This window comes from Zalophus californianus, chromosome 17, assembly GCF_009762305.2.
Source record: "Zalophus californianus isolate mZalCal1 chromosome 17, mZalCal1.pri.v2, whole genome shotgun sequence".
Taxonomy (NCBI): Eukaryota; Metazoa; Chordata; class Mammalia; order Carnivora; family Otariidae; genus Zalophus; species Zalophus californianus.
In genome coordinates, this window is record NC_045611.1 from 42,769,151 (window position 1) to 42,785,637 (window position 16,487).

A 16,487-nucleotide genomic window follows, 5' to 3' on the forward strand; every position below is an offset into this window, starting at 1 on the left:
TGGCTGGCTGTGTACAAACTGAACTTGCTGGTCAGTGAGGCTTTAGGCACGTAGGGGAGGAAGAATAATCTTCTCTTTACCCTTCTAGGTACTTCCCCCCTATAAGAAAAGACAGATTGACAGGTGAAAAACAGAAGTTTATGTATACCTCCTATATATAGATGGGAGATACCCAGAAAAACTGAGTAACTCCTTGAAACGTCCCAAGCTATTACCTCAAATACCACCTTCCGCTGAAGATAAAGATATGTGGGGTGCATGGAACCAGTCACAGGAAGTTACCAGGCAAAGCACAGCAAACGAGGGTAAGGTTGTTATATATTGTCAGGGAAACAGGATAATGAGAAAATAAGTCCCGTGTGAACCCCTTTAAACGTAAAACTGCAGGGGCACCTGGCTTGCTCAGTCAGAAGAGCATGCATGCGGCTTGAGTTCTGGCCTCACACTGGGAGTAGGGATGACTTAAAGGACAGACAAAGGCCATCGAGGGCCCCAAGGAGTGGGATTAGGTCTGGGTGGGACTTGGAGCTTTCACTTCCTGCCCTCAGATCCTATTTGAATTTGTTAAGGTGGGCAAGCATTTTACACTTTAGACTCAAAACTCACACACACAAATCCAAATCCACAAAGAGAAGCAAAGGCCCTCAGAATTAGGTAACAGCCCAGACGGGTCTAGGGGAAGAGAAAGGAGGCAGGAGAGAAGCCAAGGAAGGTGGCTCCCATTCCCTGAGTGTCCAGAGGGATAAGTAATATCAGCATCCTGGGAAGGGCCTCCTTTAAATTTAACCGTAAGGATGGGGTCCTTGTAAAAGTCAGCCCTCTGTAGGGAAAGAACATCAGCAGCCCAGCTGTGTGCAGGGTTTCCCTCCCCAGCCTCCAGGGAGTACTCCAGCACTTCCTGCACTCATGCCTCAGGACAGCAGCCTGAGTATTCCTCAGAGACTAGAACAGCTTGTTGTGCGGTTGGTGAACCAAGCAGCTGATGAGAAAGACCACAGAAATCAAAAGCATTTTCCTCTGTTTTCTATCTTTACCTTTTTTCTTTTAAGAATTTTTTCTTACTGAGGGGCGCCTGGGGGGCTCAGATGGTTAAGCGTCTGCCTTCGGCTCAGGTCATGATCCCAGGGTCCTGGGATCCAGCCCTGCATCGGGCTCCCTGCTCGGCGGGGAGACTGCTTCTCCCGCTGCTCATGCTCTCTCTCTTTCTCTTTGTGTCTCGAATGAATAAAAAAAAAAAAATTTTTTTTTCTTACTGAATATATTTGACATATAATATTGTGTAAATTTAAAGTGTGCAATATGTTAACTTCATACATTTACATATTGTGATATGATTGCTGTTGTAGCAATATTTAGTATGTTAAAAAACAAAATTCAGCTGATTGAGTTTGAAGATCTAACTGGCTTTACTCAATGATTCATGATTCTGACAGCATCCCATCTAGCAAGTAGAAAGGAGTTCTGAGGTGTTCAAAATGGGAGGTGTTTACTGGCAGAAGGATGGTGGGACAGGAAGTTAGAAGAGTAGATTATTTCAGGCAAGGTTACCTAACCTTACAAGGGTCTTATCAGGCAGATTAAATCACTAGTGCTGACCAGGAAATTCCAGACTGATTGGTTTAAAATTCCACTCCTGAGAAAGGCTGAAACTGCAATGAGGTTAGGTATTAACCTTGGTTTAGCACAAGTGACTCCATTTTTAGCCTTTTCTTTCTTTTTTACAAGCACCTCGATCACATTACATAATTATCTTCCTTTTAGTGTTTGGGATAATTTTTTCTGATTTCAGAATTAGCATTTTCTTTGAGGAGCATGAGCATCTGGAAATACAGAAAAGCCTAAACAAGAAATAAAAATTATCCACAATTCCATCACACACAGATACACAAAATATTAACTGTGGTTTTCTTCCTTTTTAATATATTTTTGTTTTTACAAAATTTAATCTTACAAATAGTTTTGTATCTTTTTTTTTAAGATTTTCTATTTATTTACTTGACAGAGAGAGAGACAGCGAGAGAGGGAACACAAGCAGGGGAAGTGGGAAAGGGAGAAGCAGGCTTCCTGCAGAGCAGGGAACTCGATGCGGGGCTCGATGCGGGGCTCGATCCCAGGACCCTGAGACCATGACCTGAGCCCAAGGCAGTCGCTTAACCGGCTGAGCCACCCAGGTGCCCCAATAGTTTTGTATCTTTTATTTAATGTTATATTGTGAGAATTTTTGAATATTTCCAAATTACCCTTGTTTAAAAAAAAAAAAAAGACAAGAAGCCCCAAATGGAGTTGCTTAGGCTAAGTCTCACATCACCAAGCAGAGACTTACAGTTAGGGTTCTCCCAGAAATGGAATTTTAAACCAGTCCATCAGGAATTGCCTGATTAGGGGTGCCTGGCTGGCCCAGTCTGATGAGTGTGTGACTCTTGATCTAAGGGTTGTGAGTTTGAGCCCCACATTGTGTGTAGAGATTACTTAAATATTTAAAAAATTAAAAAGGTAATCTACCTGATAATCCCCTAAAGTAACCTTGTAATAACCAATCCACTTTTGTATAATTTCCTTGCTCCTTCTCTCTTCCAGCCATGAAAGTCTTTCATTTTGTACAGCTCCTCAGAGCTTTTTTATCTCCTAGACTGAATGCTGCCCAATTCTAATCGAGTTTTGCCCAAATAAAATTTTTTAGATATGCCTCAGTTTGTCTTATGACACTCTCTAGAAAAGCTTTGCTTTAGAATCCTTACTTATAGCTACGGGAATGCTTGTTTTCCCATCTCTTGACCACACGGAATGTTGCACTTTTTTGTTTGCTGGCTTCATAAGTGAAAATGATTTAAGTACTATTTTACATTTCTTTGTTTAAATTTTATGTTTATTGCTCATATTCATTTTCTTTGTGAGTGCCGCTTCACATCCTTGGCCTGTATTTGTTGTTTGGGTGGTATCTGTTTTCTTGTTAATTTGTAAGAGCTCTTTACATACAGGGACATCTATTTTCTAAGCTGTAAGCCTTGGCTGCGAGTTCAAACCCCAGGCTAAAAGGTGGCCCTTAGGTTTCCTAAAGCCAGACAGCGGTTCTTTGCGCGTGAAAAACACGGCCGGCTGGAATACGGCGGGAGGTGTGACAGCTCCTTCGCGCAAAGCCCACCGTGGACCCAGGCAGCTCACTCCACAGGTCCCGGGCGTCGCCCGCTCGGCGCCAACTGGCGGCCGCAGTGCGCAGGAACGGAAGCTGGGCCGCCCTTCCCCCACCTGCTTCCGGTCGCGGCTCAGTTCTCGCGCCTCCGCCTCCGCCGCGGCTCGTGGTCGTCCCGCCATGGCACTGTCGCGGGGACTGCCCCGGGAGCTGGCCGAGGCCGTGGCCGGGGGCCGGGTGCTGGTGGTGGGCGCGGGTGGCATCGGCTGCGAGCTCCTCAAGAACCTCGTGCTCACCGGCTTCTCCCACATCGACCTGGTGAGGGCCAGGCGTGCGCGCGGGCTGAATGGCGGGCGGCATTGCCGGGGCCGGGGGCTCGGGCTCCGGAGGTCCGGACCAGAGTTGAGGTGGCGGGGGTGGCGGCAGCAGGCCTGGAAGCCCCGAGGTCGTGGCTGCCTGCGGAGAGGGCGCTCTTCGGCGGGGCTGGAGCGGGCCTCCCTGCACGCCCGGTCCGCTCGGGACGCCAGAGAGGCCGCGGGCCGGGGTCTTCCGGGCGTCGCGCCGCGCGGCCGCCCCCTGCGTCCCTAGCAGCGCCAATTTGTGGCTGCTGTAGGCTGTGGGAGCGGCCTCGTGTCTTTTCGCTTCAGAGCAGTTCCCCAGCTTTAGTGGGAGGCAGAGGTGATTGTTTGAGTCTCGTGGATGTTGTGACTTCATTTTGGCGGTCTCCCTTAACTCAGAAATACTGGTCCAGAGCAGAGGGTGGCGGTAATAGGAGCCAATACATACTGAGCGCTTGTCCCGAGCCCGGCGCAGTTCTGAGCGGTTAACTTGCATTAACGCATCTAATCTTCGCTACCTCCGTAAGGTTGCAAACGCCATTTTCATCCCACTTTTTTTAACAGATGAGAAGAAAAGTGAGATTTAGAGGGGTTTTAGTAACTTACTTGGGTCACGAAGCAACTGGCAGGACTCCTTTGGGACTCGCGCTCCTCTGTTGTGGGTACAGTCTGCGTGACTGTCATTGTTATCTCCGTAGACACACTCGCTTACGTCGTTAAAGATGTTGGTGAGGATTTTAACTTTGGCACTCACGTAGAGTGGCTGTAATTTTAAATTATTTATATTAAACTTTTTAGAGATTGGGGATGTTAGGAATTTGGATGTGAGTTTAAATTGTCTTAAGGTGTGGTGGAAGCACGGAATGGAAAAAGTAGAAGTAGCAGACTGAACTAATGAGTGACTGGGGGGGAAAGAATTTACACATTTTTTCTTTGGCTGTTAAAAGGTTAGTCTTCCCATCCAGTTCTGTACTGCAGATCCAGGTACGATTGTGCTTTAGCTGGTAACTACTGCATGTTTAAAAGAACCGTTCTGTAATAGACGAGACCGTGGATTGGGCACCTGAAAAATGCTGATTCTTTTTTATTTGATTTAATTTTTGTAATAAATGTGGAAAGTACAAATAGAAAATGTTTAGGTGGTTATATAATGATTTTCAGAAATTATAACCCAAACTGTTAAGCTGTTTCACGATTAGAACGTTTGATTACTCTTCATATAAATTTATTGAAATGGAATGAAAGTCTTTAAGTCATTATTATTTTCTTCCCTTATGTTTATTTTTAAGCAGCAATTAGATAAAACTTAAAATGTGACACATTTTTAACCTGTAGACATTTCCTTTAACAGCCCTTAGGTTAATAATAATTGTAAATGGAGTTGTGTGTAGATGAAGACTTGAACTAAAGCAGCAAACATTCAATAACTGTCAAGTGTCATTTAAGAAAAGAAGTCACAGTTAAATCTAACATACTGGATTTGAAAGAGCAATTAGATTGATAAATGAATTATATATTTTCAACAGACATATAATTTTATGGCATCTAAGGAATTTCCAAACATACTTTCCACAATGATTAAACAAACAAAAAGATGCGTCCTTTCTAAAATATTTTTGAGAAAGTTATCTCAAATTGAATCCCGAGTTTTTTAAAATATGTGTTAAATTATTTTTACCAGTTTAATAATTTTGCTATTACTGGCTGAAAATGAAAAGCATTTTTTCTGCTAATGTAACAAATAGCAAAAGTTTTGGTTTATGGATGCTGAGGATAGTGATACTGCTCAAACATACCAGAAAATTTGTGATTTATCTGGAGTTTGTGCACTTGTAGATTGATCTGGATACTATCGATGTCAGCAACCTCAACAGGCAGTTTTTGTTTCAAAAGAAACATGTTGGAAGATCAAAGGCCCAGGTAACATTTTTCTTATATACTATTTCTATTTATTCATTAATATTTCTGCACTTTGATGGATCTTCTCTTTCTGATATCAGATTAATTGGGACTTTTCAGTAGGAGGGAGAATATGGGGGAAGCCACCTCTTTTTACTGGAGATTGTGACGAATAAAGAAGTAAAGGACTACACCCTCCTGTTTTGGTCTTCTGAGGAAGTAGATGTGCTCTACCCAATCCAGTAAATGGTGTCCCCTTCATATTTAAATTTCTGATTGTTTGCTTAGGATGAACATCATTCCAGTGTTCCCCAGAGGTTGACTGCTCCTATATTTGAGGGCAAGAGAAACTACAGCCTATGCTCTTGTTGCACTTTTTTTAAAAGGGTGGCCTTCCCTGAGGTTCTAGCCACCTTGACCTTTCTTTAGTTCCTTGAGTGTTCCATCTTGATTCAGGGTTTTATTTATTTATTTATTTAAGATTTTATTTCTTTATTTGACAGAGACACAGCGAGAAAGGGAACACAAGCAGGGGGAGTGGGAGAGGGAGAAGCAGGCTTCCCACTGATCGGGGAGCCCGATGCGGGGCTCTATCTCATGACCCTGGGATCATGAGCTGAACTGAAGGCAGACGCTGAACGACTGAGCCACCCAGGCGCCCCTTGATTCAGGGTTTTGAAACATCTTTTCACTTTGCTTTTCTCCCAACTCTTTTGGCAGACTTCCACTGTTTTCTCCTTTTTAGTTTTCAAATTTTGGCTTGCTTCTCTAGGGATACACTCTCAATAAACCTCGTAGACTAAGTCAGACCTTCCTCTCCTAACAACTTCTACTTTTTCTTTAAAATTTTTTTACTTATTTAAGTAATTTCTGTACCCAACTCAGGGCTCAAACTCACAACCCTGAGATCAAGAGTAGTCTGTTCTGACTGAGCCAGCCAGGCGCCCTATAGCTTCTACTTTTTCTAGGTATCATTTATCATAGCTTGTAGTTCTGTTTATCTACATTGATCATAGTCGCTTTGGCTCACCAAGTGCTTCATGCAGATCCTGGCACATAGAAAATAGTAAATGTTGAATGAATGAACAAATCACACTTAGTTACTGCATTTTATGTTTTTGTTGAAGCTTGCCATTTATGTAGATGTGTATAAGGGAAGGGGCCAGCTCTCCTGTTATTTTATAAATATGTATAGCTTAATCTTAATGAAATTTTGTCACATTTTTATATTTCTTTAGTATTTAATATAAATAGGATATGTAAGTAGGTGAAATGGCAGTGTTGTGTGCCATAAATAAACTTGACATACAGAGAGAAATGTTGTAGCTATTTAGTAAATTAGTAATTTAGTGTTGTTTGTTTTTCCAGGTTGCCAAAGAAAGTGTACTGCAGTTTTACCCAAAAGCTAATATCATAGCCTACCATGACAGCATCATGAAGTATGTTCTAATTATTATGTTGCAAAATTGTGTTTGTTGTCAATTAAACTTCGAAAGCATTAGGTATTTTTAGTAGCCAGATACAGGAGTTTGAAGTCATTCTGCTTTTTAAAAATGATTTTTCTATCCTAACTATAGAGAACAACCTGATGGTTATCAGAGGGGAGGTTGGTGGGGGGGTGGGTAAAATATGTGATGGGGATTAAGGAGGGCACTTGTGATGAGCGCCAGGTGTTGTATATAAGTCTTGAATCGCTACATAATATACTGTATGTTAACTGAAATTTAAATAAAAACTTAGAAAAAAATGATTTTTCTAGAAAAATTAAAATGTGGTAGCTTGTGCCCACATAAGTTGAGTTTTATTAACAGTTTATATATATGATTTAAATGAGTTAGATAAGAGGAAATAAGAAGTAAGATATTTTAATACTTTAAATAAGTTACATGGAAACATAAAGGGCCTTAAAGTTTTGTTTTTTGTTTTTTTTTTTAAAGATTTATTTCTATGACAGAGAGAGGGAACAGAAGCAGGGGGGAGTGGGAGAGGGAGAAGCAGGCTTCCTGCCGAGTAGGGAGCCCGATGTGGGGCTTGATCCCAGGACCCCGGGATCATGACCTGAGCCAAAGGCAGCTGCCTAACCGACTGAGCCACCCAGATGGCCCTATAGTTTTGTTTTAAATAAAGATACACTTAAACTATGAAAAATCCTTAGATGTGATGATTCAGACTTCTAAATATATTGCTCTCATTCTGACTGATTTCAGTTCTGGTCTTTTTCGGTTTAAAAGGTTCCTTCCCAAAATAATTTATTTGGACTATGACTTTTGTAATATAACGCTAGGAATTGTGACCGGGCCATAGTTTTCACCATACACAAATATGCTCTGATCTCAGTAAAGATAGAGTAAATATGTAATTTTGGAAGTGTTGGAACAAAGGAACCCTGGGTCTAAATTATTATATAGTTGTTGTCTAACTTACAAGTAAGTGGTATTAGAAATAATTACTTGTTGTTTGAGGTCTGGCATTAGAGAAAGCCTTATACTTTCTCAGGAAATCTGTATCCAATTTTTTTTTATTTCTGGATGTTTGCCCTGCAAACCTTCCTATAGCTCCATAACCCCCTTACCCTGTGTTGCTTTCCCAGTGCTGCTAAAAGCGGGGACCCTAGAGGCCTGAACCTTGCCTGATCCTGACCATGTGAGGTGAAGCGAGAGGCCAGGCAGATCCTGGGAATGTGTTCATTATATGTTCCCAGGCTGCCCAGAGAAGGCCTGGTGGGACTAGTGAAGTCATGCCATCTTTCTGCCAGTTTGAGATCGTGCTCTTGGGCCCCAGATTGCTGACCAAAAAGGATGTCAAGTCACAGGGATTAAGGGGAAATTATTTCTTTGAAATCTGATATGGTGTTTCGAAAAAGTCAAACCTGTTGTATGGTACATCCCCGTAATATCAGTTATTTTTGCACTGTTACTTTAGTATGCTTTTTAGGACCCTGTATTCTGCTGTGAAGATCTGGTATAAGACCAGTTGTTTTGGTGACACTTTTGTTTTGTTTTGTTTTGTAGCCCTGACTATAATGTGGAATTTTTTCGACAATTTATATTGGTTATGAATGCTTTAGATAACAGAGGTGAGATTATTTTAATACATTTAATTCCTAAGTATTTCCCTTCCCCCGTAACAAGGCTGTTTCCACAGCCTTTTAGTGTTTAAAGTATTTCCTTATGAGTTACATCTAGAGGGGAGTAAGGTTAGGTTTAAAATTTGCCAGTTGATTGTAATTTTAACTAGAACTGGTTTCAGGCAGGAATTTAGCTATCACATACTCTGCTGTTCTAGCAAAACGTGTGAACATAGAAGTTGTTAAAATCGCTAAAGTGGGTGACTACATATGGTATGTGGGTGTGTGCTTGTTTCAGAGTATCCCATCACTTAAGCACAGTGCGACTTCCTTCATTTACATGGAGATCTAAGAAATATCAGTGTCTGTATCTCACATCTCAAGACCAGTTAAGTCAGACTCTCTGAATGGCGCCTGAGCATGTTTTTTCCAAGTTTCCCACGTGATGCTAAAGTGCGATCGGGGCTATAAAACCACTGTTTTAAGACTGGGGCAAGAGGATGTCAAAGTTCGTATAGATGCCATGGATCTTGAATTATTTTAGGTATAGGTTGGTGTTGTAAGATAACAGGCTGGATTCTGTTTAGATGTACACATTTTAGACCATTTAAGCTTTCCACAATAGGGGGTTATGTTTCTTATAATCAGGTGTTAGATAGACAGTCATTGTTCTACATGTAAAACATTTGTGGAGTGGTTCATAACCATTTTGAGCCTGAAATACCAAAGAAAAAACACAAAGTAGCATGAGGAAGGGTCAGAAAGACTTTTTTTTTTTTAAAGATTTTATTTGAGAGAGAGTGTGCCGGAGAGTGAAGGGGGAGAAGCTGAGAAAGAGAATCTCAGGCTGACCCTGTGCTGAGCATGGAGCCTGACACAGCCTAATCCCGCGACCCTGAGATCATCACCTGAGCCGAAATCAAGAGTTGGGTACTCAACTGGCTGAGCTACCCAGGCATCCCTGAATGACTTTTAACTAGACTCCTCTTTATTCCCCTTGCCTTAAACTGCCTTAATAGTTCCAAGGGGATATTCTCCATTCTCCATTCATTTCCATGTGTTACCTGATAATTTTTTTAGAATAATAGTAAGGACTCAGAACACACTGAAACAGTGTTTTAGCCAAGATTAATAGAGTAGGCACAGCAACAGAAGAGAAAGGTGACACTTTAGAATCCAAAAATTATTTATAGGTGTGCTTTTCCTGGAGTAAATTTGTGATATAAATTCCTTATGTTTGGAGTTTTGCTAGTGAATGTCTCTTTAAGTGTAACCGTTTTATTACTCTGGTCATAGCTATAAGAAAATTACATAACAAATTAAAAAAAAATAGTTTGGGTAAATGTTATCCTAATTAAAGTAACTGATTTTTTTCCCCCCATAAACTCCTGCTAACTAGTATTTTTCTTCCAGCTGCCCGCAACCACGTTAATAGGATGTGTCTGGCAGCTGATGTTCCTCTTATTGAGAGTGGAACTGCTGGTTACCTTGGGCAAGTAACTACCATCAAAAAGGTAAAGTAAGTTTTTACTTCCCAAATATTTATTTGGGACCTTAAGGAGGGAAGAAGTAAACTTTAGATTTATATGATATGGGCTCGTCAGCATCCAAGATGTAGGGATTTTTGTGCTCTGATAAAACTTAGATACTATAAAGGTAATACAAAGAATATAGGCAGAGATTTTTTTAGCTCTGTGCTACTTTGCTTCTGTAGCTTATATATTAAAATTATTAGACTGGTAAGTTTAATGACTTTGCCTTTTAAAATTCTTTGTAGCTATGAAACTACCTGTGATGCCATAGTTGGTGTATGATAAAAGAGCCTTCTCCAAAGTTACTTTTTATCTAAAGTCTGGACTTCAAAGATCTGAAGAGTACTTTGAAAATTTTTGTTGTATTTGTGAAATATTTCACACATTTAGAGAAAATCAGAGAATAATAGAGCAAATAAATACCTGTGGACTCATAACCCAGTTTTATAAAATTCAGCATTGTGATCTTTTTTCTTTTAGTTCTTTTAGGAAATTAAACATAGATACATTTGAAGAGTCATTTTGCAGGTTTTGAAACCAAAATTCGAATTAGCACTTAAAATTTGCTACTTTTGTCCATTATCTGGTAGTTTACCCATGTTGGAAATTGTGGCTCTGCTGCTTTTGTTTTAGCTGATAAATGCTCTTGGAAGCTTATTTAGTATCCTTTTGCAAAGACTTGTAAATATCAATGTGTATTAAATTTAGTTAAATCAGTGGAGTCCTTCAGGGACTGTTTATAGGTCACAGCAGTCGTTCTCTTATCCACTGTGAATTTGGGGGATGGCTGCTTGTCATATGGCTGCCCCCAAGAAGGTTTATTGAAAGGACACCAGAAATGGTATTATGGAGAAAATCCTGGATCTGCTGTCATTTATATTAAAACAATATTTGCAGGTTTGGGTTCTTTAACCATTATTAGAAAGACATTGCTCGTTACCCTGATCCTAAGGTACTAGTATGTATTAATACTGAGGTTGAGAATTGCTTGAAATAAGGAATGTTCATTTCATGGTTTTGAAAGATCGTCTTAGGTGCCATAGACTTCTCTCAAGGATTCCTTACATTGCAAATTAAAATGTAACCCTAGCTCAACAAAATGAAGAGTATTTTGTTTGGTAATATCTAGGATTTTTCTGTGTATCTAGGTGGTTCTTGAAATTATTAATTACTTTTAATTTTCTTAATTTTTAGGAGATTATAAGGTAAGGCTATGAATAATATTTAAATAACTGAGGTCCACACCTTTGAGAGATAATTGGTTATAGAAAGCTGTTGTTTGTCTTTCTAGTAGTTTTTCTTTTGTTTAGTGTGATTAAGGTAAACTTCTTGTATTTGATATTCAGGTGCAGTGTGGCTTTTTTTTGTTGTTTTTGGCTTGTTGTTAAGTGTTGTTTACTGGGCCAGGAGTCAGAGGAATCCTGGCTTAGACTTAGCTGTGACTGATTGATTCAGTTCACTTTTGTTACATTTCCTTGTTTGTAAAGTAAGGATTTTGGAGTCACTGATATTTTAAAATTTTCTTGACAGTATAAAACCCAGTTAGAATGTAGATGAATGAATGTTTATGATGATTACTTCATGATGTTGAGAAACCACCATCATGGGATAAATACTTTTCTCATATTCTGACTTTGCAGGGTGTAACTGAGTGTTACGAATGTCATCCCAAACCTACCCAGAGAACTTTCCCTGGCTGTACAATTCGTAACACCCCTTCTGAACCTATTCATTGCATCGTTTGGGCAAAGTATTTGTTCAAGTAAGAGGATATATATTTTTGGGTGTATTTTCAGTACTGACGATGGGAAATGGGATCATTTTTATTTTTATATCTTAGATTGTATTTATGAGGGATATTCTTTTAAATATGGCAAAGAGACGCTCTGTTAACTTTGTTATTTCTTGTGCTAAATTCAGCCAACATTGCATGCGTGTCTGTTATATACCATGGACTATTTAGGAAGCCTGATATTGGAGACAGGCATATAACTAAATGAACAGAAGTCTGTGTATTTGGAATTATAAAAACATACTTAGAAGTAATTCATTGGTTAAAAAAGAAATCATGGAAGTTAAAAATACTTTGTAATGATAATGAAAATACTGCATGTGAAAGTTGGATGCACTGAATGTGGCAGTTGGAAGAAAAGTTCTAGGCTTAAACACATGAAGAAAGATGAACATTAATGAGCTAAGGACCCAACTTAAATTAGAAAAAGGAGAAACTCCAAGGAAATTAGTGGGAAGGATGGAATTGAGGTAAGAGGAAAAAAATACTTTGTGAGTTCAGTCATGAAAAGGAGAGGTAAATAAATGGGGAATGTAATCTTAGCACAGATTTAAATGGTAGTAAAGAACAAAAGGATGATAATAAAAAGACCATGCCTGTATACAGAAATTTTTAATGATCTGGATAAACTTTTTTGTTTTTTTTTTTTTGAGTTTAGAGAGAGAGCACCGGGGAGGGGCACAGGGAGAGGAGAGAATCTCAGGCAGACTCCCCACTGAGGGTGGAGCCAGATAAGGGGCTCGATCTCATGACTCATGAAATCACAACCTGAACCGAAACCCAGGAGGGGGATCCTTAACTGACTGCCACTCGGGTGCTCCTGGATAAATTCATTTTGGGAAAAAACTTAAAACAAAAACAAAAACCTGACTCAAAAAGAAATAAGAAAGCCTAAACGGTACTATACTTGAGGAGAATTTAATAAGTGGTTTGAATTCTGAATAATGCACCAAAACTATCTGAATTTACTGGTGATTTCCACTGAACTTGCAAGTACCATATCATTATAATGTTAAGTAAATTGTCCCAGGGACATTTTTTAAAACCTGAATACTTCTCAGTTTGCATTATGGGGCTATCATGTCTTTGATAACAAAACCATTTAAGGCCATTACAGAATAAAAGGAGAATTTCAAGACTTTTTTTTAATTTATTTATTTGAGAGAGAGCGTGGGGAGGGGCAGAGGGAGAGTGGGAGAGAAGCAGATTCCCCATGGTGCACAGAGTCCGACAGGCTCAGTCTCATGACTCTGAGATTACAACCCTGAGCCAAAATCAAGAGTTGGACGCTTAACTGACTGAGCCACCAAGGCACCCCTCATGACAAATCTTCTTCTTTTTCTTCTTCTTCTTTTTAAATTTTATTTATTTGTCGGGGAGAGAGAGCACAAGCAGGGATAGTGGCAGGGAGAGGGAGAAGAGCAAAGAGCCGGATGTGGGACTTGATCCCAGTACCCCGGGATCACGACCCAAGCTGAAGGCAGACCCTAACTGACTACACCACCCAGCCATCCCAAAAATTCTTAATAAAATAAGAACATTTTATCAACCTGGTAAAAGATACCTTTTACAAACCCATAGCAAACATTGGTTTTCTTTATTTTTTGATTAAGGTAATAACGTGTATGCACTCAGAAAAGTACACGTATAATGGTATAATAATGAAATTTCATAAAAAATATACTTCTAAGCATTATTTGGCAAACATTTTTTTTCTTTTTAACAGATTTTACTTGTTAGAACAGTTTCAAATTTACAGAAATAATGGGAAAGAAATACAGAGTTCCCTCTATTAACATTGTTAGTATGATACATATGCAGTGATTAATGAACCGCTATTGGTAACCTTATTTTAACTTAAGTCCATAGTTTATTCATAAAGTCCTTTGTTTTTACCCAGTGTCCCTTTTCTGTTCCATGATACCACGTTACCATTAGTTGTCTGTCATGTCTCTTTAGGCCTCCTTTGGCTGTGATAGTTTCTCAGACTTTACTCCTTTTTGATGACCTGATAATTTTGAGAGTGCTGGTTAGGTAGGATGCCCCACTATGGGAAATTTTTTTTCATGTTAACACTGTTATTAGCTATTGGGAGGGAAATCACAGCGGTAGATAAATTGCCATTTTCATTACATCGTATGAAGAGTAAATATGTTACTGACATGTATAACTGAATGTTGGCCTTGATCACCTAACTAAGGTAGTGTTTGTCAGGTTTCTCCACTGTAAAGTTACTCTCCCCACCCCCCCTTCACTGTTGTACCATACACTTTGGAGGGAAGTCACTATGTGCAGCCCACACCTAAGGAATGGGAGCTGTGTTCTGTTTCCTTGAGGGCAGAGGTATCTACATAAATTAAATTAGAGTTCTTCTGCCTAGAAGGTTTGTCTTTTCTCACCCGTCTATTGATTTATTCATCGTTTATATCAGTATGCATTCATATTGAATATATTTTATACTTCGGGTTAAGTCCAATAGTATATTTTGTTGCTCAGATTGTTCTAGCTTTGGCCACTGGGAGCTCTTTCTGTTAGCTCTGTGCTCTTAGACATACTGCCATCAATGTGAGTGGGGTGTTTGGGGAGCAGTTCCTTGCTTTCTGGTACTATATGTTCCAGGCTCATTATTGTTATTTCCTGCTGTAGAATCAGACCTTTCTCCAAAGAGCCCTGGGTCCTTTTTTTGAAGAATGGCATTAGAAACCAAGATCTGAATGCTTGGCATGCTATTAGTTGTCATATCTTTTAGGCCCTTTCAGCCAACAGAGCAAATATATATCTATGCTAATCTGTATATATACACAAACTTATAAACATATCTGTATATTAAGGTAAATATGAATTCATACTGGTGTCTCCAGCTCTAATCCATTACTACAGGGGTCATTCTAGCTTCTTCCTCCCCTTGATTATCTGTACAGTCCCACTCCAACAGTCAGAAACTTCCGCTATTTGCCAACCATATACTTAATATAAGCGTTATTTTTAAAATTTTTAAAAAAGTTTTATTTGAGAGAGAGTGTGCACACAAGTGGGAGTGAGGGGCAGAGGGAGAAGCAGACCTCCACTGAGCCTGACACAGGGCTCAATCCCAGGACCCCAGGATCACGACCCGAGCTGAAGACACCCAACCACCTGAGCCACCCAGGTGCACCAATACAAGCATTATTTTTAATGATAAAAGTTATAAATCATGGGGCGCCTGGGTGGCTCAGTCTTGAAGCGTCTGCCTTTGGCTTGGGTCATAATCCCAGGGTCCTGGGATCGAGCCCCGCATCGGGCTCCCTGCTCCGCGGGAAGCCTGCTTCTTCCTCTCCCACTCCCCCCGCTTGTGTTCCCTCTCGCTGTGTCTCTCTCTGTCAAATAAATAAATAAAATCTTAAAAAAAAAAAAAAGTTATAAATCATCCCCTTTGAAATCAGAGCTGGCATGAGGATGCCCGTTATTGCTGCTTCTACTTGGTGTTGTAATGAAGTTCCTAGGCCATACAATAAGACAAAAAGGAAATACAGGAGAAGAGTTGGGAAAAAAAGAAACAAAACTGTTGTTTGCATACAATATAGTTACCTGCATAAAAAGCTCCAAAGAACCTATAGACAAATTATTAGAAATAATGACAGTTTAGCAGCATGGCCAACTAAAAGATTACATTTCTATATGCAGCATCACGCAGTTAAAAAATATAAGAATAGATAACTCACTATAAAATTGTATAATTAAATATTAAAGATACCTAAATATAAAGCATCTAAAAGCATGACATACTCTCAGGTACTTAACAAATCTTGATTTATAAGACCCAATATGGAAAATTATAGTAACCATTGGAACATAAAAAGAAGGGTAAAATAAGAGGAAAGAATGTATTTGTGGATTGGAAGTTTTAATATCGTGTGTGTGTCATTTGTCTTCAAGTTGATCTATAGATTCAAATGCAGTTCCAATCAAAATCTCATCAGGGTTTGTACTGGAACTTGTTCAGCTGATTATAAAATTTGTAGAATAAGACTTAAACATTCCTGGAAAGGAGTAGGTTGAGGTGACTTGTTCTAATAGATGTCAAGGTTTAATATAAGCTAAAAGTAACTTACAGTGTTTTGCTGGTACAGAGATAGAAACACAGACCCTGGGACAATGTAGAGCTCATGACCAAGGTTACATACGAGATGGCAGATGAAAGAAGGGATTAAATAAAAGGACAATTCATTATCAGTGTGGAAAAAACTATATTCTCTACTTTAAAGAATATATAAAAATTAAGTCCAGATGGATTAAGTATTTAGATGTCAACAGAAAAAATCTTTCTAGGGGCGCCTAGGTGGCTCAGTAGGTTAGGCGTCTGCCTTCGGCTCAGGTCATGATCCCAGGGTCCTGGGATTGAGCCCTGGGTCGGGCTCTCTGTTCGGTGGGAAGCCTGCTTCTCCCTCTCAGACTCCCCCTGCTTGTGTTCCCTCTCCCACTGTCTCTCTCTCTCTCTGTCAAATAAATAATAAAAAAAACTTAAAAAAATCTTTCTAATATAGGGGAAAATCTTCAGGGAACAATGTCTTAAGATATAAAGTGCTAACCGTAAAAGAAAGGATTGATTCATTGAAATTAATTAAATATCTCTTGTCAAAAGACATGAGAAAATATTTGCAACATAAAGTCAACTAAAAATTATGATCTTAGAATATATTCCTGTAATCAAGAAACAGGCAACCTGACAAAATAATATGAACAGGCATTT

The 16,487-nt window shown here is 39.5% G+C and overlaps 1 protein-coding gene across 2 annotated transcripts in view; it reads left to right on the forward strand.

The window, feature by feature from the left end:
* The first annotated feature begins 2,975 nt into the window (after positions 1-2,975).
* UBA2 (ubiquitin like modifier activating enzyme 2) overlaps positions 2,976-16,487 on the forward strand; it is a 40,130-nt gene continuing 26,618 nt past the window's right edge. The window contains exons 1-6 of one of the 2 annotated variants that reach the window (XM_027618350.2): positions 2,976-3,448; positions 5,305-5,388; positions 6,736-6,806; positions 8,379-8,443; positions 9,848-9,948; positions 11,607-11,728. In XM_027618350.2, the coding sequence (XP_027474151.1) occupies positions 3,311-3,448; positions 5,305-5,388; positions 6,736-6,806; positions 8,379-8,443; positions 9,848-9,948; positions 11,607-11,728 (581 nt within the window). In that variant the 5' untranslated portion in view covers positions 2,976-3,310. Of the gene's footprint in view, positions 3,449-3,548; positions 4,453-5,304; positions 5,389-6,735; positions 6,807-8,378; positions 8,444-9,847; positions 9,949-11,606; positions 11,729-16,487 lie in introns of those variants that run through there. The other variant, XM_027618351.2, reaches the window with a different exon arrangement.